This window comes from Sciurus vulgaris (genome assembly GCF_902686455.1).
Source record: "Sciurus vulgaris genome assembly, chromosome: 9".
NCBI classification, from domain to species: domain Eukaryota; kingdom Metazoa; phylum Chordata; class Mammalia; order Rodentia; family Sciuridae; genus Sciurus; species Sciurus vulgaris.
This window is the reverse complement of record NC_136469.1, coordinates 46772340-46796143: the sequence shown is the minus strand read 5'-3', so window position 1 is coordinate 46796143 and position 23804 is coordinate 46772340. Positions and strand designations below refer to the sequence as shown.

General features: G+C 34.0%; 1 protein-coding gene and 1 long non-coding RNA gene across 32 annotated transcripts in view; one reads left to right on the top strand and one right to left on the bottom strand.

The window, feature by feature from the left end:
* ANK2 (ankyrin 2) overlaps positions 1-23804 on the top strand; it is a 694188-nt gene that overhangs the window by 527494 nt on the left and 142890 nt on the right. For all 31 annotated transcript variants that reach the window (XM_079154590.1, XM_079154588.1, XM_079154614.1 and 28 more), the window contains 2 exons: positions 1653-1751; positions 3856-3954. In XM_079154590.1, coding sequence (XP_079010716.1) covers positions 1653-1751; positions 3856-3954 — 198 coding nt within the window. The remainder of the gene's footprint in view (positions 1-1652; positions 1752-3855; positions 3955-23804) is intronic.
* Positions 1-23804, bottom strand: part of LOC306670132 — a 417629-nt gene that overhangs the window by 388444 nt on the left and 5381 nt on the right. The gene's annotated exons all lie outside the window — the stretch shown is intronic.

Genomic DNA, 23804 nt, shown 5'->3' with positions numbered 1-23804 from the left:
TAGGCCTTTTACCCATTTTTTAAAATTAGATTTTTAAAATTTTATTTTATTTTTACTATTGAGTTTTTTCAGTTTCTAATATTGAATATTAATTTCTGATCAGATGTATAGTTGCAAATATTTTCTGCCTTTTCCTAATCTTGTCTTTTCACTCTGTTGATTGCTTCCTTTGCTGAGCAGAAGCAGTCTTTTAGTTTAACGTAATCTCGTTTGTCTATTTTTGCTTTAGTTGTCTATGCTTTTGAAGAACTTTCCAAAAAATTTCCTGCTCTGATCGGTGAATGTCATGAAACATTTCCTTTGTATTTTCTTCTAGTAGCTTTATAGTTTATGGTCTTATATTTAAGTTTTTAATCCCATTTTGATTTGATTTTTGTAACTAAGGAGAGATAGAGGTCTAGCTTTATCTTCTGCTCATGGATAGCCAGTTTCCTTTCTTGGAAAGGCAACTCTTCCAAATGTGTGTTCTTGGCACCTTTGTTGAAAATCAGTTGGCTAAAATATGTCAATTTATTTTGGGGCTCTCTGTTCTATAAGTCTGTGTGTCTATTTTTATGCCAGGGTTATGCTATTTTGGTTATTACAACTTTGTAATATATTTTGAAGTCAAATAGTGAGATGTCTTCAGATTTTTTTTTGTTTGTTTAAGATTGCTTTGCTTATTTGGGGGTCTTTTGTGGTATCATGAATTTTAGGAGTGATTTTTGTATTTCTTTGAAGAATATCATTGATGCTTTGACAAGGATTGCATTGAATTTGTAGATCATGCTAGTTAATAATGTGCTAAATGAGTTTTTTCAGTGCTTAGGTAAATAATTTTTTACAGATTTAGATGGATGGGAACCAGGTGTTACAGTTTTAACAGATAGTATACGATACAATTTAATTTTTTGCTCAAAGAAAGGCTATTTAGTGCCAAAGTGTATTTTAAGTAAAGTGTTGTCATTGAATAGTTGTGTTACCTTAAAAATTGTCCTATGGAAGCTAGAGAGAAAAGAGGAGGGGTGGAGAGAGAAAGGATTTTATGAAAATAGAAGGGAGACCAGCAGGGTAGAGGATAGGGATTGGAGGGAAGGAAAGGGGAGGTACAGGGATAAAAATAAGACCAAATTATGCTATGTACAGGTAACAAATATATCACAATAAAGCCTACTATTATGTATGATTGTAACTCACCAATAAAATAAATTGTCCTGTGGTTTTAACTTTATAAAAAGAACGGTTCTCTCCTACTTGTTAAAAAGTAAGATTAATTTAAAGCTCTGTATGTTCTAGAAACTTGGCAAATTTTTATTTTTGACCAACATAATAAAAACGATGTAGAATTGTTTTATTTTCTCATTAGATAAGTAGAGATTCCTTAATTAAAGGAAAAAATGTATTGTTGAAATGAAGTTGCCAAATTCATGCGTCTGATGAATATTTACCTTTTTGCTCCTCTGAATCAGAAACACTGGAAGGCAATCTCTGAACTGAATAGATTCAAGGGACTGTGAAAAAGAGAAAGAAAGACACACACACACACACACACACACACACACACACACACACACGAGTCTGTATCTCCCCTGGGTTCTGTGTTTGAATTAGATGGGCACACTGTGTCCCTCATCATGACTCCTCTTCTGAGGTTTTACTTGTCCTTCTTTCAGAATGGACTCAACGCTCTCCATCTGGCTGCCAAGGAAGGCCACGTGGGGCTGGTTCAGGAGCTGCTGGGACGAGGGTCCTCGGTGGATTCTGCCACTAAGGTAATGTTCATGCCGATAGAACTTATTTTCCTTAGAGAAGAGGACATGCTTTAGAGCTTCTTCTCCAAGTGTGCATTTCAGAGGTTCACTGGCGCATCAAGATTCACAACTACACAACCACAGGTGAAGTCCGCCTGTTTAAACTTTGCAGTTTGAGGGGGTTCTTTGGTTTCTTTTCTAAGAACTTATCAGACATGATACTGAAGAAATTTCTAAATCTAGCATTTGATATATTGTCTTTCCTCATTTGATTCATAAGGAGGACTAGATCAACATATTCCTCCATGAATAATAGCACTTTTCCCTAAGAGTAATTCAGTTTTTAAAAGTAAATTGATGTGCCAAACTTGTGGGTGGAAATGAACAGTTTTCATGCTTTAATTAAATTGACATATCTTGTAATGTATTCATTCAACATGATATGGTGGATATACAGAATCTTTTAATGGAAAAGAGCTTTTGGATTATGGATTGAATTATTAGGGTAAGATTAGTTTTTTTTTTTTTTTTTTTTTTCACTATTAATGTGTGTTTGTAAAGAACCTGGACTCGCTTTTAGAGAAATACACAAGATGCTTGGCATAACTAGAAGCTATGATCCCTTGTGGATGCTGCTTTTGCTAAAATGTATTTGAGCCTGTTGGCATGTCTGTTGTAAACAACAGAGGTTTAAAAAATATCATCAGTAGTGACAAATCTTTGTCTTTTAAAAGGTAAATTTTTTTATTTGGAAAACTATGCTAGCCAACCAGAGTCGACCCTTTTGACCAGGACTGGCGTGTGACAGTACTCTGTGGGAGATGGGGAGAGAGAAATCATGCATCAGGCCTTGGTCAGGATTTAGTGTACAAAGAGTTCGGGAACAAATTGGAAATATGGCCTGTTAACCTATTTCCAACACTTTATACATAACTACCAAGATGTACATTAGTTCTGTTATGGTAAAGAACAATTCCTGTGAAAATTTAAAAACAAAACAACTGTCAGGCAATTCTGAAAAAGTTAAAATATAAGTTCACTTACGTAATAAATTTGTTACTTTGAACATAAAACCTTTCTCTTGACTACATCAAATGAGTGTGGAACAATTACTTAAATAATATTTATTTGAGTGTAAATCCTATTTGCCTCCTGAATTGCCCCTATTAACATAGTTTATTCATTAAACCAACCATTTTTTGGTTGTTGAAGTGTTATTTATTTTTTCTTTCTTAAGAGAAAGGAAGTCTAAAGACTATTGAGATTTTCAAATATAGGTTTTCTTTTAATCCTAGATTAGTGTTCTGGAATTTTCCAGGCTCCTCCCCCCACAAAAAATTTCTTTAATAAGAAGGACACTGAGTCTCCACATAGTAAATGAAGGGTTAGTGGCCTTACAAGGAGCTGGTAACAGAAAGAGAACTATTGTCTGAACTTTAAGACTTGGAATCTATAGGCATTTTTTTTCCCATTGTTACTTATTTTAATTATATCACAAGTATTTTTTAATCTCTTTCCATATATTTTATTTTCACATGAGGTTTGAATTATTTTTCAATGATAATTGGTTTTATAGAGGATAGATTTTTATGTAGCAAATGGTAGAATTCATTGGTAATGTTATGATCCATGTACAATGTACAATTTATTTTTATTTTCAAAATATTTCAAGTAATGTCCACATGCTCTTGTAGCTGGAAAGACAGCTTTACCACTGAGAATCTATAAGTTTCATTGCTAGCTGAAAAATACTCAATGTTTTAGTAAACTTTTTTTAAAGTTATTATTTCCTTGTAGTTGCATTTTTTAGTTGTTGATTAAATTCCATAAGTGTCGTGAGACATTGTCACACACAAACATTCATGCACACATCCCAGTTTTTTTTTTTTTTATTCTCTAACAAGAGTCTTCCTATGTCTTACCACTAGAGTAGTTATTATGAAAAATAGAAAAGAAAGACATTAGAGGAAAGGGCCAATTTTCAATGGTAGAAAAATGCAAGTGGGTGGGGGGACTACTATCTTTGTAAAATGATCAATTTTATTCAGTTGAAAATGCATGTACATTTTGACTTTCACAAAATGGGAGACCCTCTAACATTTTCTACTTTGTTTCTCTAAAACAGAAAGGAAATACTGCTCTTCACATTGCATCTTTGGCTGGACAAGCAGAAGTTGTCAAAGTTCTTGTTAAGGAAGGAGCCAATATTAATGCACAGTCTCAGGTACCACAGATTTTCTCTAATGGAAATAAATTTAAATTAGAATGGTTTTGTGAAGTTGTTTTAATGTGTTTATCTAGCAGCTGTGCAGAGATGTTTATTATAAATTCTCTATCATTTATTTAAGCAAATTATTTTATTAACTCATGCAATTAAATGTCTTACTTTTTGACATATTGCAATCTCCCTTTTAATGTAACTGAACCCTTGACAAATGTAAGTCTATTGTCATCTTTAATTATTTTATAAAAGAACATAGTGTTTGTTTTTTTTTTAAGAATGGCAGTGACATCCATGAGTATGAATTATTTATGCCAGTTCTGTATGGTTCTACAAAAGTATTCTTTCTCCCTAAATTTAAAAAAATTTCTCAAAAGATTGACATTCCACTGGGGAAGTCTGCTGTAAGTGGGAAGCACACTATTTTGGTTATCTCAAACTTGAAATGTGGGTTTTACTAAAACATAAAGGGAAATAGGCAAAATTCATCCCCATAGCCTTGTGATGCACATAGTAGTAAACAGGAAATGCAGGGTCATAATGAATTTAAGAAAACATTTAAACAATACTTAGTTAATCAAAATTATACTATTAAGTTGACTCCTACTCCCCCCCACCCCCGTAAAAAGGGGGAGAAAAATGTTGTTTTATCCAGAGTTTTACTCTTTATCTATAATGTTTTCATATAGGATTTGATTTATTTATCTTACTAATGAAATCCATTCCTTCAGCATACACAAGGCCTTGGGGTTAGTGACCTGCACCCCCCTCAAAATAAACCACAAAACATTCCTCCAATTTTTTCAGGTTTTCTCATTAGCTTTTCTAGGCACGTGGGCTACATCATGGGCAATATTAACAAAATAAGGCAGCTTCTTTTTATCCCTTTCTTTGAGATAACATCACCAGCTTGCCTTTGTGTAGAAACATCTATTTCCTCTGTTATTAATTTATTCATCATATACACATGGCCCTGCTTGTACAGATGACACAAGTTCTAGATCCAGGGATTACTAGAGGCAAAGGTTAGAACCAGCCACATTTTCTTTAATTTTGGTTACAAGTAAAAAAAAGTTCGTTAAAATTGTGATAGGTAGGACCCTTTGCATTTTTATCTCTGTAATATCAGTGTTTTAATTAGTCACAATTCTTTGTCCTTACAACTACATACAACTTTTAGTAAAATACACATCAATATTTTAATGTGAATTAAAAATGTGCCTTAGCCTAAAGTCTTTATTACATAAAATTTTTATTAAAATTTGGTACCATCTATAATGAATACTATTATATCCAATGAGATATAATAGCATCTTAAGCTTGGAGACAAAGAACTGTACAAAATTCACTGCTCCAAAGCAAGGTATAAGTGAGAGGGGGTAATGGGTGTGGGTATGAAAAATTTGGAATGTGACAGACATTATTACCCTATGTACATGTATGATTAGATGAATGGTATGAATCTACATTGTGTACAATCATAGAAATTAAAAGTTGTATCCCATTTGTGTACAATGAATCAAAATGCAGTCTGTAAAGATAAAAAAATTTAAAAAAGTGATACTGAAGAATATGGGTTATTAAACGCACGATTTCACAAAAAGAAAAAAAAAAGAAAGACTATTTTATTGCAAGGGAGCATCTTTTTGATTAGAGCAGAGGTTCTCCAACAACAGCCTTACATCACAGTCACCTGCTGGGCTTGTTGAAACACATTTCTAGGTACCCTCTCCAAGTCTGTGACTCCATTCAGTGGTGGTACCTGAGAATCATCGTCGTTTTTTTTTTTTGTTTGTTTGTTTGTTTTTGTTTTTTCTCCACAAGTTCTCAGATGCCGCCAATGCTGCTGGTCCAGGGAACTATTGCTTTAAAGAATGTGAGAGAAAACTGGGTGTAAGATGTTGCAGTAAATTTAACTTAAGTGTACGTTTAACTGCATGTCTAAATCAATTGCATACTTACAAAGCACAGAAATGAAATCAGGTTAAGTTCAGTTGCTCAGAGGAGGCTTCCCTTACTTTGATGGGAAATTCATGTATACATCAGTGCTCTTAGTATCTATACAAAGAACAAGGTTACATTTCTCAAAATGGAAAAGTTGAACATAGTAATGTCATCAAAGTTGACAGGTGACCAATACTGCAAAAGCTATAATATCCTTTATTCCCCAGTAGCATTGGAAATTCATATGCTTCAGAGCTTTTTCAAGAATTATCAGAAATTTGCTTTCAGAGTCCATGAACCTTTTCTTTATGGCCACAATCATGCCAGATTGTAACATCTTAAAAATAAATGTATATCATCATTAAGAAATCACAATAACCCTTATTTGTCCCATATACTATTAGATCAGTTTAAGACCTAACATTGTAGGGATTTCTGGCAAATTGTGTTCAAACTGATTTTTATATAGTCATAAGGTTTTTGAGTGAGAAAAGTCAATCAAATTTTAGGATGATTTTCTAAATGCCTTAATGATTTGATAAGGTCTATGACATCATTTACTATTATTAAATTTATGTAGCCATCATTATCAGTTGACAAAAATGTATAACTAGGGCTGGGGATATAGCTCAGTTGGTAGAGTGCTTGCCTCACAAGCACAAGGCCCTGGGTTCAATCCCCAGCACTGCAATACTACTTAGAATTTTCAGTAATTCAATGATTTAAATAAAAATACATGAATTTATATTAGCAAGTTGGTTATTTTGTTACTGTGTACAAGCAAATCCCCTAAAAACATGTTTTTAAAGCCATTGAGGGCTGTTTATGAATCCTTGCTCATATTTGATTCATCACAATTCTATCTTATTTAAAATACAAATTTATTTTTTTATATCTATTTCCATGTATTTTTATTAGTACATATGGTAAAAAGTAAAGTTTTTTCATAAAATTTTGAGATTGAAATTATCTTCATCTATAAAGGAAAATATTTTTTAAATTTTTTATTTTTTTACTGTAATACAAATTTCTTTATGTGATATCATGAAGTATTGGGTAGATGGGCAGGGTTATGACCATAGCAAATGGACAGGCACTTCCTCTTGGGAAGCACGAAAAGGACATAGAAGTCTCAAATACCAATATAAATTCTGAATTTTGTATTGAAATGATGCCTTCCTCTCCATCTTTCTAAGAATATATTATATAATTCAAGGCACTGAAATGCAGAGTAGTCTGAAATTATACTTTTCCTAACAAGCATCTGAAAGTAGACTACTAAATTTATTTTTGAAATAAGAATGTAAAATACTCTCTGAAAATTTCCAAGAAATAAATATTCAGTAAAAAGTTTTGAGTCCATAGGTTTTAAGAGAAGCAAACATTAATAGAATTTTTTTTAGCATTCTCTACATAAATTAGGAGATACATGTGACGCTTGCTTCCACGTGTGTTAAAGGAAGAATTATTCAGTGATGCTTGCTAAAGCATGGTAAGGAAGACTTTGATCAGGATCATTGCAACAGATAGAGGGATCACTGCAATGAGGTCCTGCAGGGAAGGAAAGAGATTGGGCTCAACTCTGAATGTAACATGGGCAAGTGAGAATTTATGGCCAAGGAGCAGTGTGGGGCCAGTGAAAGGAAAATTATTCAGAGGAAGCATCAGCGATAAGAGAGATTCTGGTGAAACTGACTCTCAGGATTTTTGCTGAAGACACATCAGGGTGATTAGATATCACCTGGGGAATGGCGTAGGATGAAGAACCTGATCAGATATTGAGGATGACCACGTATGACTAAACTGATTTAGCAGGGTTCTTTTGCCAAAACTGGATTTTACAAGGAAGGGCACAGATGAGTCTACGAGAAGTTTCAGAAGCTTGACTGAAGTTTGGCCAACCAAAGAATCTTCGTCATTTGTCACATGACACAGTGCTAATTTTGGTAAGCAGTGTTTTTAATTCATGAGAGTCCTGAAACACCATCAGAATCAATTTATATACTTTAAATGGATTATGTAACTATTATCATAATGAAGAACAAATGCTCATTTACATTTCTGTATTCAGCAGTGTCAGCAATGTGGTCTTTAAAAATTACCCCTGACCATGTCGCTCTTTGCCTTGGTTCTTTGGTTTGGTTTCCTTGATTTAGTGATATGAGGGTCTCATTTGACTCAGTGAAAGATGACTTGGTGAAATAATGGGATTGAACATCCACTTAGAGTGAATTGAGGAATGTTGTTTGTTTTGAGGATGGCTGTTGCTTTCTAAAAACAAACACACTCAGGAAATCTTTACTACACATATTAACATGCTCCGCACAAGTAGCCAAATGCTTTCCATCTGTCTTCATGGGCATTCGTTGGTTTACTTTTGTAACTTATAAATCTATTAGAGTCAAAGTCATGATTTAAAAAATTGTTCTAATTCTATTTTCTTATAAAAAATTACGCTTTGGAAAAAAATTTTTAAATATTGTGAGTTATGAATTCCTTTAAAAACTTACAATTTTTGTTTGCTTTTTGCCCATTGATGTTTGCTTATCTTTGGCTTATTTTTATAATGTGTACCCACAGTTTCTCCAAGATGATAAATTTCTTGGAAGAAGATTTTTTTGTCACACTTTTTCTAAAAAATAATTTTAGGATTTTACAGATATATGATCAAAAGGTGAACTTATGCACACACACTCTTCATGTGTTAAGAATTAGCTTCGTTGTAATTTCTATCATTCCTAACAGTGGATGTTAATATAATAATAATACAAGTAATAATATTGACTGCCAAGCACCATCTCTGGTCCATTGTGTATATCTTTTGATGTTCATTTACTTTGTCATTGTTGATAACAAGTTGGGACTAAGATGGTCCCTTTGCTTGCCCATAATCTTCATTCCATAACATTCCTTCTCATAGTTCCTATAACAGTTCTATCTTCCCTCCAGATGCAAAGAATGCATGCGTATATGTATATATATATATATATATATATATATATATATATATACACTTTTTTTTTTTTTTGGTACGAGAGATTGAACCCAGGGGCCCTTAACCACTGAGCCACATCCCCAGATTTTATTTAGAGACGGCCTCGCTAAGTCAGTTAGGCTGGTTTTGAGCTTGCAATCCTCCTGCCTTAGCGTCCTGAGCCACTGGGTTTACAGGTGTGCACCACCACTAATTTTTAAAATTACTTTTTGTCCTAGTCATTATCAGGTCATATTCAGGTCCAAATAAGCTGATTCTCCTGAAGTAGAATTTATACAAAGAGTTAAGATGGAAAATTTTCACCTAGTACTTTTTATGAACTATAAATGCTATACCTCTGCAAAATACTCAAAACATGAAAAAGGTTTTGCTGTTGCTTTCAAGAAAATCTGACCTTATCATCCTCCTTGTAAATTTTTTTTCTGCAAAAAATATGAATTTTAGTTCTAATATAAGAGTATTTTTCCTTTGTGGGGTCTATTATACTGAGTAAATATAACATCATTAAAATCATAATGACCCCTGTACTAATGCAAAATTACGTTCAAAGTCTCTATTTGTTCTTTTGTTTTTACAAAGAAAATCTTTTTATGTTACATACATACATTTTTTGACATTTAAAAAAATTGCAAGTTAGGGCTGGAGATGTCATTCATCCCCACTTGCCTACCATGCTTGAGGTGCTAAGTTTGATCCCCAAGGCCACAAAAAATTAAAACAAATAAAGTAAATAGTATTCTAGAATATTATTTTTCAGATAACAAAAGCTAATCTAAATTTTGTAGGATGGATACAGTAAAGTTTCCTACACTTTAGGAGGACAGGAAGAAGGAAAGTGCTAGAAGCTGTCATGAGAATCCTCAAGAAATGTGTGTCCACAGAGCTAAGTCTGCGTTGTAACAGATTTCAGGTGTCATAAAACTACAGCCCAGTGATAAAATCTTGCATTTAGACTCTTCTTATTTTTTAATTTCTTTGGTGGTACCGGGAATTGAATCCAGGCCCTCACACATTCACATATACTAAGCAAGCACTGTCCACTGAGCTACACATACCCCAGTCCTTTTTACTTCATTTTGAAACAGGGTCTGAGTTAGTTACCCAGGCTCACCTTGAATTAGTGATTTCCTGCCTTAGACTCAGTTTTTTCCTCAATAATCCCCAGCAAAGTTTACTGTTTCCCATTAAACTGTTTTTATATCTTCTTGTTTCACAAGAGGAGTCCAAATTCTTATTACATCCAGTAAGAGCCAGGCCCTTGGCCTAGATGCTCTCCATTATCTGCTGGTCTAGGTCCTTGGATGCTGCAATAACTGAAAACATCCCTTAAAACCTGGCAGCTAGTTAGTGAAGGGATCCAGGGGCACTGTCAGTTCTTTTCCATAGGTGGGTTTCATTCAACCACCCATTCTCTGAGAGTCTTCTTTATCAAACACAAGTTTTAATGTACCTAAGACTTAAATTCAATTTGGTTTTTTTGTTTGTTTGTTTGTTTTGTTTTTTTGGTATTCTCTATCATATTTCAGTGAAAATGTGTTTGTTTTTCTTGATTCCATTGCCTGTTTTATGATCAATACTCTTTCTTTCAACCCTGGACGTTTAATTTGAAAGACTTTTCTATTTGGAACTCAAATGTGATTAGGCTTTTGAATTTTCTCTAGTCCATGACTATCAAAGCCAGTTATAAGGTTATAGCACTACTAGTTACACCCCAGAATTTTGAGGCTCTGTACTCACTATATGCAGTGATAAATGTCTTTATTTTCACTTGTAGCTTCCCATAGTTTTCTCTTCATTGGCCCTAACCCATTGTCACACATAATTTGAAATGTGAAGGGGAAGAAAGCCCACACAGTTGGCCAGCACGCCCATTACCCTGAATTGCTTCCATATGGTCACAGGCATCCTTGGATGTTGAAGCAAACACTCATAATGAAACATTCTGTTCCTTTTCTGTCTCTTTTACATACACACACACATACACACACACACACACACACACACACACACAAAATGGGAAGATGTGGTCTGGTTTCGTCTCAGAGTCCAAAAAAAGTTTTGTCTTCAGTTTTTTTTCCTCCAATATGTATATAATATGTATATGGTGCTTTTTTAGTAATAGTCTTACCTTTTTTTTTTTTTTTTAAGTTGAGAGCATCACTATCTGTAGTAGAAATTTCCTGAAGTTCAGATGAAGATAGGAACTCACATGTGCACAGAATAGAAAGAAGTCAGGACGCTCTTGTTATCTCTGACTCTGAATGTCAGTCCGTTGGGTCATTACAAGTTTCCTAGAGGGTCTGTTCCTCAATGCTCCAAGTGAAAGGAAATATGCTTTCTCCAATTCCCCATTTTCTTATGTGCTTGACAATTGAATTGAATGACTTTAGAAAGGCTTTCCCATCCCCTATTCCAGTAAATTCCAACTTGAAATTAGCAGTCGGCTGAACATACACATACACATCTGAAGATACGTGATGTTTTCATTTATAGTAAAATAAAGCTGTTTTTCAACTTTCAAAGTAAAATTAATACCATAACATGTATACTCATTTATCTTAGGAGAGACAGTAGAGAAGACTGAATCCTAGTTGCTATTTTTTCTTGAAAATTGAATATGGCAAAGACATCATCAAATCTAAGATCTTTGGTTGATGTCCTATTTATCATTTCACAAACTTGTCCAAGTACAATATTGCTGTATTCTTAAAGACCCTAAATTTGCGTACAGGTGTAAGACTTGTGGAGAGAAGATTAAATGGCAAAGATGGCTTTAAATTTCAATTAATAGAAATAAGAGGTCCAATTTTGCACTAAAAGTCCTTTCTTTTCTCTTTTTCTCAGTTAAAATAAAAGATAAGGCATTCCAGCAAAAAATGATAAAATAGCCTTATAGCAGCCTACCTCAACCCTCAGATCTCACAGCACCAATGCCAGGTGAAAGAGCCAGGAACAAAAACTACAAAACAAAGAAGGAATGTAAAAAAAAAAAAAAAAAAAAAAGACATTAAAAACAATTTGCCAACACAAAATGGTAAAAATCAATCCTTATTCACTCAGCAAATTTTTGTGTGTGCAATAGGTAAATCAGGATTCTGTTTTGGATTCTGCAAATATCACCCAGTGTGGCTTAGAGAACTTGGAGGGAGGCCAGTGGGGGATGCAAAGCAAACTTTGGAGACCATCACAGTGATGGACTCCAGATGAGAGGTGATGTTAATTTGGAATGGAGAAGTGGTGGTTTGGTGGTGGGAAAAATGGAGTGATTTGAGAGATTAGCAGCTTGTTTTTGAGCACTTGATGGTGGCCTGTGGGAGGAGAGAGGTGGGTGGTGTCCAGGATGACCCTGGGTTTGCTCCCTTGTCTTGTGGTACCGATGGTGATACAATCCAGACAGTTATGGATAAAGACAGGTTGTGTTTTGTTTTGTTTTGGGTGAAAAGGTGGGTAGACATGGAGAATTACATTTTAAAGACTTATTAAAACCTCCTCTTGGAAAGTATAATAGGAATTTCGATCTACAGTTTTGAAGCTTAGAGGAAAATTGGAATGAAGATATTTCTGGGTCATCTGATGTAAATGGTTCTTAAAGCAGTGGACTTGAATGAGAACTCCAAAGCAATGAAGCCAGCAAGAGGTAGAAGAGGGTCCACATATAAGGGACAACACTCACATGGAAGAAAAATAAGATGAGGAAAAAGTTTGAGGCATATGTCAAGAAGTGAAAAAGTTATAGTAATAATTATCCAGAGGATTCTGGTCCTTGGTGTAAATTAGTCTTTCTTTCTTTTTTAGACAGGCTTGAAAGAATGAAAATGAAAGCTAATCAGGTATAAGGAAATAAGCATTTGATTTAAATCTGGACAGGCTATAACTTGGCAGGGGTTAGGAGAAAGGATCCAGAGTCAGATAAACTGGAATTGAATTCTACTTGCATAACCCACATAACCCAATGACCTTGGGTAAGTTACTTATTTTTATGCCTATCTGTAAAGCAGGTAAGGGTTAATTACAGTTCTCTCAATTTAAACTTAAAATTTAGAGTTGTTTTGAGGAACAAAAGAAATAATAACATAATTATCATAATTTTTAGAATTGTTGTGAGGATTAAAAGAAATAATAGTGTAATTATCACAATCTTCAGCACATAGTGAACTCTCTATGTTAGTTCCTGTTGTGATTTTTATTTTTTTAATTGTTGGTTCCTTGGGAAAGGTATTATTCTATCTTTGTGGGAAGCACTAGATCAATGGTTATTGTTTCCTAAGATCCTGAATTACTTCCACTTCCTACTTATTAGATGTATTCATTCTTAGCAATAAGAGAAGAAAATGTAAGTTTGCAATTGCAAGTAAAGAGTATCAAGAAGAAGCAGAAGAGAGCAGTGGAGATAGTGTTACTCTTTTTGGGGGGTTTCTGGGGATTGAACTTGGGGGCACTTGAGCACTGAGCCACATCCTCTGCCCTATTTTGTATTTTATTTAGAGACAGGGTCTCACTGAGTTGCTTAGCACCTCACTGTTGCTGTGGCTGGCTTTGAACTCCTGATCCTCCTGCCTCAGCCTCCTGAGCAGCTGTGATTACAGGTGTGCACAGAGTTGCTTTTGAAAGCTTGTGGAGACTGTGACAGAAACCCAGAATTTAACTCACGAAAAGAAAGAGCTGGAGAGAGTCAAAAACTGTTCAACTCTGGCAATCAGAGATTTGCCACTTCTAGTCGTGTGCTATCATGATTTGTCTGACTAGGAAAAGATTCTTGCATCAGTGTTCCCTTGATGTTAAGCTGGTGATAAACATTCCCAGTCGAGGATCTGATCATTGTTCTTTATAGGCTTGACAGCTGGACCATGGAGGTAGCCTTTCTTTCCTTCTTTCCTCTAATGTGCAAGTGATTAATAACGAAACAGCTTGCATTATAGAGCAAGATTCTGCAAATTACATTATCTTAGATGGATATTTTGGTGTTTTCCTCATTTTATGAAGCTATTTGAAAAGCTTTCAACCTTCTAAATTAGCAATATGCTTTGTGTTTTAACAAAAAAAATTATAGAAGCAATAGGATATAGACAGAGTTTTAACTGTCTTAAAAATGAGTCCTCCACAGATGAACACTCAAACATTTTGTTTTATTTGGGGAGTGCAAGTCCCTTACATTCTCCACATAGTATGCTCTTATTGGAAGCGGATATTAGAGACACTATATCCATACTATTTATTATAGGAGTCTGAAATTCACAGAGTCAAATATCTTGCCCAAAATCATGTAGGTAACTTTTGTCTTTTGATACCTGGTTAAATTTTCCCCATGTTTTAAGGATTTTCTCTTTCTGTCTGCCTGCCTGTTTTTCTGTCTTAATTTCACATATAAGACACAGTAGACTTATTTTAAACAATCAAGACAATGCAAAAATGTGTGAAACACATTCTCACAGCTCCTAACCACTATGACCTTCCTCAGAAATAGTTGTTTATTTCTTTCTGATTCATTTAAATTCTCTTTATTCTGTATGATGTTTTACATTAATTACATCATTATTGTTCCCTAATAGAATTTTCCAGGTAAGGATGTCTAAAACCCTGAAAAGTGTAAATGACTTATTTGCAGTATTTCATTTCTGTTCAATACATAATTTGCATAGAGATCAGGCATTACTTTTTCCATTCTGTTGAGAGTCTTAAGTAACTAACCATGGCTCCAAAGTTATTTTGTTTATATCACAAACATTGATTAGTTGCATATCTCTTGAATAATGACAATTAAAAACTGTATTATGTCTTAATTTTTTCCTAAGGCTTCATATTTGGTGAAATTATTAATAATTTCTTTCCAAGTGTCATTCTAGCTCATGTCTTTAGTGTGTATTTCTTTTCTTAATTGGGAAAATGTACAGTGCCCAATAATTGACTGAATATGTAAATATAAATTTGTATGCAAATATATCATGGTTAACTATAGCTTCTTAGCTATATGTAATAATTGGAAACTCCTCTTTACTTCTTCTCTTTATTTCTACTCTTAAAGACATGAAAGACAAGAGAAGTTTTTTGAGATCATTTTTGATATGTCCCAAGGAAGGCAGCATAGTAAAATGGATAAGAACACAAAATCTGAAGCTTGATTGTCAAATTCTAGCATTCCAATTCCAACTAGTCCTGTAGCTGTGCTTCAGTGTCCACATCTATAATATGGGATTATATTAATAGCACCTCCTGTAAGGGGTTATTGTGAGATATAATACTCAGAATAATGCCTGGCAATTTAAAGAGCTCCATGACTATTAGTAATCATTATTACCAAATTGAGTGAGAGTGCATTCATGCAAGACCAGCCATCCTTCATGACCTCTGCTGCCTATTCTTGGCACAGTGAAGAATATAACAAAGTCAGTTTGTGTAGCTGGCTTCTTGTTTCACAACCTTCTTAAATGTTGTCAGTTTGGGTGCAGAAAATTTCATTAGTCCAAACACAGACACCCATACATTTTTAAGGAATTTGATAGTCAGGACATTTAGACTATAGCCATCCATGTCCCAGAGATGCTTACAGCTTCATCTAATGGGGGGAAAAATGAGCATTCTCATTTCAGATATTCTGGTTGGTGAAAACTGAAGTCTGATTCATAAAATGTAGTTTAACCAAATACTGATTTTTTATTTTAATTTTTAGTTGTTCTAATTAATTACATATGACAACAGAATGCATTTTGATTCATTGTACACGAATGGAGCACAACTGTTCATTTCTCTGGTTGTACATAATGTAGAATCCATGCCATTTGTGCAATCATACAAGAACCTAGGTTAATGGTGTCAATCTCATTCTAACATCTTTCCCACTCCCCTGCCCCCTTCCCTCCCCTCACTCCCCTCTGCCCCATCCAAAGTTCCTCCATTCATTTTCTGCTCCCCCGCATTATGGATCAGCATCCACATATCAGAGAAAACATTTGGTCTTTGGTTTTTGGAAAATAACTTTCAGAGGACAATTCCAAATGTGGAAAGTTCTAAATAGAATATCATAAACTTAAAATGTATTGTTTAGATTTGTTTGTGGTACAGTAATACAATAATTTTTGAAATACATATATATATAAACATAGTGTTAATATATCTTATGTAGAACAAGATATCAATGAGGATAAAGTTGCAAATTTGAAGCTGTGCAGATCAACTTTAAAGTGCTATTTTTAAAATACTCAGGTTTGGGCTGGGGATATATAGCTCAGTTGGCAAAGTGCTGGGTTCAATCCCCAGCACCCCCCAAAAAAAATACTCAGGATTGACCCAACGATATTTTGTTCTTTTCAAATCATTGAGAAATACTTTTTAAACCATTTAAAAGATCACAAAATCATATTATTTTAAGAGGACCTATCTTTTCATTCATAAACAACATCCCTTTAAATCTGGACTTTCAGGAATTAAAATAAATGTAAACCAATAATGTCATCAAAAGATATTCATCCACTATCTGATTATACAGAAAACTCTCCTGTGTGTTGTGAACAGAACTTGGTATCATTCTTACATTTAAAAATTTGCATTTAAATGATACATGGAATTGAAGATGTTAAGAGCAAGAAACATAAGTGATAGAACAAAACCTTGATATCAAAATATAAGACAACAAAGATGTATCTTCTCAGTGAAGAGTCAAATAAAGACATCACTAGTGAAAACAAACAGCAGGACAGAATCCTCTCTACTTTTTGAGTAAGAGAAAAAAGATAAGATAATGTTTAATTACTCCAGGAATACTATAGACAAGAGATGTTGACCATTGTAGTCTTTATGTAGTTGAGAAACCCTATTCTGTCGCTTGCCACTTGAGTGACCTTACGCTTGTTACTTAATGTCTCAATGACTCCATTCCCCCTCTTACTATCCCTATCTATTTAGATCATTGGATACTAGATAATGAGTGATTTGGAGTTGAAGACAACACCATCTGTTATTTTAGTCAATTGTCCATTGTGGCTTTCAGATCATTATTATCTGAGGGTGGGATGGGGAATATTATACAGTAGTTCCGTCTTTAGTGATTAGCAGCATACAACTTTTCCTTGGTATGAAACAGTTATACCATAGTTTGGGAACTGGGGCGTCATGCTGAATGATTATAAAAAGCACTTGCTACAAACAGCCAGAAAGAAAATGAATGTATTCTTTGTACAGGTGCCAGCTGCCAAGTACTAGTCTAAGCTGAAGAAGCAACAGGCAGTTTCAATTTATTAACTTTTGGCAGTTAAAACAAACAAACCCAAAACTCCACCTTAATTGTGTTATTTTATTTAATAATTAATTTTTCTATTTTCTGTCACCTTATAGTTATACATTTTTAATTTTGGTATTTTCTTAATAAATGTACTTAAATATGACTTTATGAGAAACAAAGTTCCTTGCCTCTTCTTACACATGAAATGCACATTTTAAAATCCAAAAACCAAGGACTTCTTATGTAGAAAAATCTTTGTTTTTTTTCCCTCTTTCCACTGTTAATTCCATACCTGACCCTTTCTTAATATATTTCAAGTCTCAAACTCAATACTGTCCCTTACAATGAAGAGCAAGCAATTTCTGGTTAAATTATTCCATCACTAACCTTTTGGTTAATTGAGAAAATGACTTAAACAACATAAATCTCCACGAACAGTTTAGCAGTTTATTGTCATCTTCTGATTTTGGAGTTAGGAACTGCTTGAGTCCATGATACAAGAGCCTGTCAGTAATCTAAGACAATGAGAGGGTTCTCAGACCTGTGCTTAGCCCAGTTTATATCAAGAGGCAGGAAAAGCACTATTCATTGACAGCTGAAATTCAAATTGTAGACTTTTAAAGGTACTTACATCTAAATAATGATTCTAAACTTAGAAGAATTGGTTAATATTCTCTTGCCATAGGCAGAAGAAAGATGAAAATGTTGCTGAATGGCAATGACCATGCCTATGTGCATAATTCACCCTCTTAAGGCATCATCATTTGAAAGGATTATAATACTTATAATAATTATTATAATAATTATCATCCCAGAGGCCATAACGGTTATTGCTTGGGGCAGTCATGTTTCAGAAAATACCTCTACTAGGTCAGTCTAGTATTTGGGGGACCCAGGAGGTTAATACATTTTAGAACAATACATCCAAATAGGCTAGTCTGTCTCTGTAAGGGTACATCTTTTTTAAAAAAATTTATTATTATTATTATTATTTTGATATCAGAAATTGAACCCTGGGGTGCTTAACCTCTGACCCACACCCCCCAGCCCTATTTTGTATTTTATTTTGAGACAGGATCTCCCTGAGTTGCTTAGCGCCTCACTTTTGCTGAGGCTGGCTTTGAACTCAAGATCCTCCTGCCTCAGTCTTCTGAGCTGCTGGGATTACAGGCGTGCACCACTGCACCCTCCTGTAGGGGTAGAATCTTGAATCCACCTTGGCACCTCATATGCTAATCAGAGTTTATTTCCCCAGAGGGAAACTCACTCATTGGTGATTCTTCCCTTGACATGCTCTTCCAAGGAACAGCCTTGAGCAAATTGAGAAACGCAGTTTTTGTGTGTTCTGTCCTTTGCCTGGAATCAACATTCTAGATAACAAATAAAAGGCAAGTTACCTTTTCTTAGAAATATGGGAACTCACATCATCGATCATGTTTCTTTTTTTTTTATGGTTGCCAAGATCCAATGATTTATTTATTGTACCTAATTCAATCTGGATTCTGCTGACCACTACTGGAAGTCAACTAAATATGTTCAGGTCCAATAATACACACACACACACACACACACACACACACCACATATACAACACACATACATACATATATAAACACACATATATAAACATACATATATACTATGTATATATATGCATAGGTAAAATATATTTCTATATATAATACATTTACAAAATTATTTTAAGTATCCTTTAATCCTTTATACATGTGAATGTATTTAAGTTATAAATTACAAGTACATATCCAAAGGACATTAGTCTATGTGACTCCATGAATCCATGAATTATCTATTTGAGTGCTGAATTATTGCATGGAAAATATTTATTCTTTGAAGTTGTATCTTTGGCAAATGGTGAACAAGAGAGTGTTAAGCAGCTGTTACATATTGAGTGTATCACTCGGGTTACCTCTCTTCTTGATCTTGGCACTGCCTGGGAGCAACCACCTGTTCTAACTCCCTAGCAGCTTTTGAGAGGGCTCTGATAAGGGTAAGTCAGCACAGACAAAACCCCACACTTAGAAATGGAAGAGTTTTATATTAAAGCTTTCATTGTGCTTAACTCCTGTGTTGTTCAAAAATTCCTGAACCTATTTATATCCCCAGGTCTTGTCCTAATGTTCTAATCTCTATATACATATAATTCACTCAAAATGATTTGAAATGAACCTTGTTTATATCCAAACTCTGAATTTCAGACATGAGGTAAAAATATCCTTTCATTTCTGCCCACTGTTGAGTGACTGAGACAACTAACAGTAAATATTATGGAATCCATGGAAATGACATTTTTAGTTTGGGAATTTTTTTAAAACTTTGAATCCCATGAACTATGTTGGTGTATTTGTGTCAGCATGCCATAAAACTACATGTCTTTTGATTTGACATGCAAAGTACTCTATCCCCTTAACAGTAATCATTAAATGACAAAAATGATTGACGTTGCTGAAGGAAGCAATAATTCCATCTGGTTAAAGATTTAGACTTTAGGGATGTAGGTCTTAGGCAATAAAAAATGCTATATTATCACCTTTTACATGGATTAACAAATCCTGTGGAAACAGGAGTTATCAAAAATGTGGCTTTGGATGAGTTGGTCTAAATGAATCATATGATATTTTTGTGATAGATGTGTTTTTAGAGACACAGATCAGCATTTCATTTTCTCAAAGACAGTGGGTAGAAATAAGAAAACTATTTGGCAATCATTCATTAAAATATATTTTTGATATAATAAACAAGTAAAAGAATTAGAGCTTATTCTGAGTAGTTTAAGGAAAGTCAAACTTTCATTCTTCTTATATTTAATTTAATCAACCTCAATGTAATAAAACAAATAAAACAAATATTATTGATTATTAATATTATCAATTAAGTTAGTACTGTGGCTTAATTGAAGATAATTATTCAGATTTATGTATTTTACTCTTGGGGAAAAACAACAGAGTAAAACAATAATGGTGTATTACTGACTTGATTTTCTTGGGTTGTGGATCTGTACAGAGTATCAATATTTTTGACTTTAAAAGTAACACGTTTTCTCTTGCTTCTGAGTTATTGGGTTATTTATGAAATTTTTCAATAATATACATTTCTAAAGCACTTCTTAGTACCAAACAAATCATACTACATACTAAAGATCTGAACCTTATAATCTATGGTCTTTAGCAATTTGGAAGTCTAGAAATATATCAGGGAATTAATTTCTACCCAGTTTCAAAATTCAAATAGTCATTAATCTGATAGTTTCATCGCTGATATCAAAACAATTTTATTCCTTCTATAGAAATGTGTTACGGTGTTACATCTGCAAAATTTAATTTTAGTTTGTGTCTTTAAAATTATTTATTATGTGTCCATCAGGAAGCCATGCATACACATTAGTATAAAATTTTGTGACATAATGAGAAATGTTTGTATTGACAATTTAAATAAAAGTTAACATTGTATATGCAGAAATAATGAAAGAAAATCTACTACTGAATACTTCAGTTTGTATTTTCCACTTACACAGAAAAAAAAGTATTCTAAAATCTCAGCACTTGCAGGAACTAATTTACTTCTTTGAAACTGATCCATCTGCTCTTTTGTAGTTTGTCCTAATTCTTTTTTTTTTTTTTTTTTTTAAATTGGCTCCTCTTAGTTAAACATGACAGTAGAATCCATTTTTATAAAACTATACAAGCATGGGATGTATCTTCTTAATAAACCTATTTTAGATTTTTCTCTGCAGATCTTAGGATCATTGAATAATATATTTTAACCAAAATAATAATAAATTAAGCTTTTATACCATTATTTCTAATATGTTTTATAATTACCAAGTTCTTAGAAAGTGGATTTTTTTAAACCAAACTAATGCTAATAATATAAGCTCTAATTTGATTTAAATATTATATCAACTAGGATGCCTTTGGCTGCAAATAAGAAACATTCATACCTCCTACTTGGATAAACAAAAAAGGGAATTCCTTGGCTTTCATAAATATAAAATTTAATAGGTAGGGTGACTTCCAGGATACATTTCTGTGTGCACCCCCACCCCCACTGTGAAGGTTCATTTCTAACCAAGGACTCAAATTCTTTCTCCTTGCTATAATTTATAATGCAAGCTTTATTCTTGTCTGGCTTTCTTTGTGGGCCTAGGAGTGGAGCCACATATTTTTTTTTTCTTACTCTTAGTTAAAAGGTGAGAACAGGTCTGTCCCAGTTTTCTAAAAGACAATCCTGTATTCGATTGATTGGAGCAACTTAATTCTCTTGTGCAAACCTGAACAAGTCAAGGTATTAAAGAGAATGTAATGTGTTGATTGGTTTAAGTCATTTGATGACCCTCTTGCCATTAGAAGATGAGGAGAGTGGTTCTGTTTCATTAACTACCAATCAAGTATATAATTGTGGTTTTTGTTCTTTTCTTCTAAGTATACCCCCAGAATACAGAGAGTAGCCTTTATTTTAGTGACTACAATTAGTTCTTATTGTTTTTTTTTTTTTTAACATCCTTTGCAGCTGTGCCTTCACAATGTATTTAGGGAAATAATTTGAATCATCCTGATCCTAAAGCTTGGTGATAATTTAGGGATGTTTCCCAACCTGATCTCTTATAATGCTAATTTGAAGGAAGAAGATGATGCGTAGTTTCAGGGATGGTAACTGGAGTAGTTATTATCTAGTTCTAAGTGGCATCTTATGAAAAGCTTCCCAGAAGGTCATGGTTAAGGATACTGAAGAATTCTGCTCTGTATAAAAGCCTAAACCATGAAGCCAACCTGCCTGCAAAAGTTAGGAGACATCCTCAGAAGGGGAATTCAGGTTTCCCTAATTGGAAACCCTGAGCTGTCTATAACCATTCCCACTTTCTATTGTCACAGATGGTCATGAAATTTGTTGATGGTGTTTTCCTAGGTGCAGAAAACCGGCAAATAACTCATGGTATTAAGGGTATTATAAACATTTAAAACTGAAATTGTTCAAGCTCTCTTAGGCTACATATTGTTTCATCAAGGCAAATAAACACAAGCTACCCTTTGCATTCAACCCTTCTTATTAATGCAAAGACCTAATCTTTCCTGCTTCCGAAGCACTGTCACGAAAGCTAACACATGGTGACAGCTGCTTTGTCATCGTGCTTTCCCACCCTGCTGACTCTTAAAACAGCATTCTACAAGACGGATCCCTGATGTGCTCCTTGGTATACAACACAGTTTAAAAACAGAAACAAAATGGTCCTGGTAATTTAGGGATAGGGAAGACCTTGCTGAATAGCCATAACTCAGCCAACTTCAAACAGGGAACTCCTATTAATCTTTTATTTTTAGCATGTCCAGGTTAGAGAGCATTTTAAGAGTTATGGGACTGCAAAATTTGAAGTTAACCTAGGATGTAAATTTCTTTCCTAAAGAAAAAGAAAGCAGCATGGGGTGAGAGTGGAAAGAAGTGTGGTTGGCAAAGTGGACAAGGGCCTGATCGTGTAGGACCTCAGTGGAAGTTATGGGATAGCAATTGTCACATAGTAAGTTTTCCCCAAACTTAGCAGCTAAAAACAAAAATCAACATTTATTATCATCACCATTTCTATGGACCAGGAATTCAGTGGTGGCTTAGTTGCGCATTGTGGTTCAGAATCTCTTGGGAGATAGTGAGGATGTTGCTCAGGGCTGTTTTTAAGGCTAAAGGATTTACTCAGAAGGTTGTTCTCCCAGCTAGCAAGTTGGTTCCAGTTATTGGTGGGAGTTCTGAGTTTCTTCTCATGTGATTCTGCATGAAGCCTGCTTGAGTGTCATCTAACACAGCAGCTCATTTCCTCCAAAGAAGATAACCCAAAGCAAGGGATGCTGAAGAGCTATGGATTTAAAATCCTAGCCCTCAAAGTCACATACCAACCATCCCACAATAATCATTACCTTAGAAGCAAACTACTAAGATGTCCTGCATTTAAAAGATGCAGAATTAGGTTTCACTTTTTGAGAGGAGAAGTGTCAAAGAATTTTCAGACCTGTATTGAAACCACCACAGGCATAAAAATGAATTTGTATTGTTCTATTTTATTTGTCCATCCTAAAAATATTTATTGAGCACATACTCTGTGCTAAAAGTTTTTATAAGCCTTAAACAAAGCCTCACAGAGAGAATGACACGTCCAGAAGATGAGAAGGATGGGGTAAAGAGTCTTGAAGCATCTCTGCCTCTGCTGTACCTTCGCTTTCTCCTTTATCTCTGTAACTGGTCAGTCCATTTGGCAGTTAATCAATCTCTAGGTTAGAGATTCCTCAACTGTAAAATGACAACTTCCTTTTCAGCTGGGGCATTTCCATCTAGAATAATAATAATAATAATAATAATAATAATAATAATAATAATAATTGAAATGTACTTAATGAGCCTAGCAACATTGGACTGAAAGTAAGAACAAATAAAATAATAATGAGCAATTTGCAGAGATATTAATTTATAAAACATTTGTAATTTTCATAATTTCCACTCTACTTCAAAGTTGTATATTCAGAGCCTATTATTTAGTTTATGCTTGATCTACAAAATTATCTAAGGAATAACTTTAGCTGGGTGGTAATGTGTTAGGTTGCATTGACAATTTCTATATATCTATCTAAGAGATCTTTGATTTTTCAATAATTTTAAAACCTATAATAATTATTTTCAAATGTATTCTTAAATAGACTT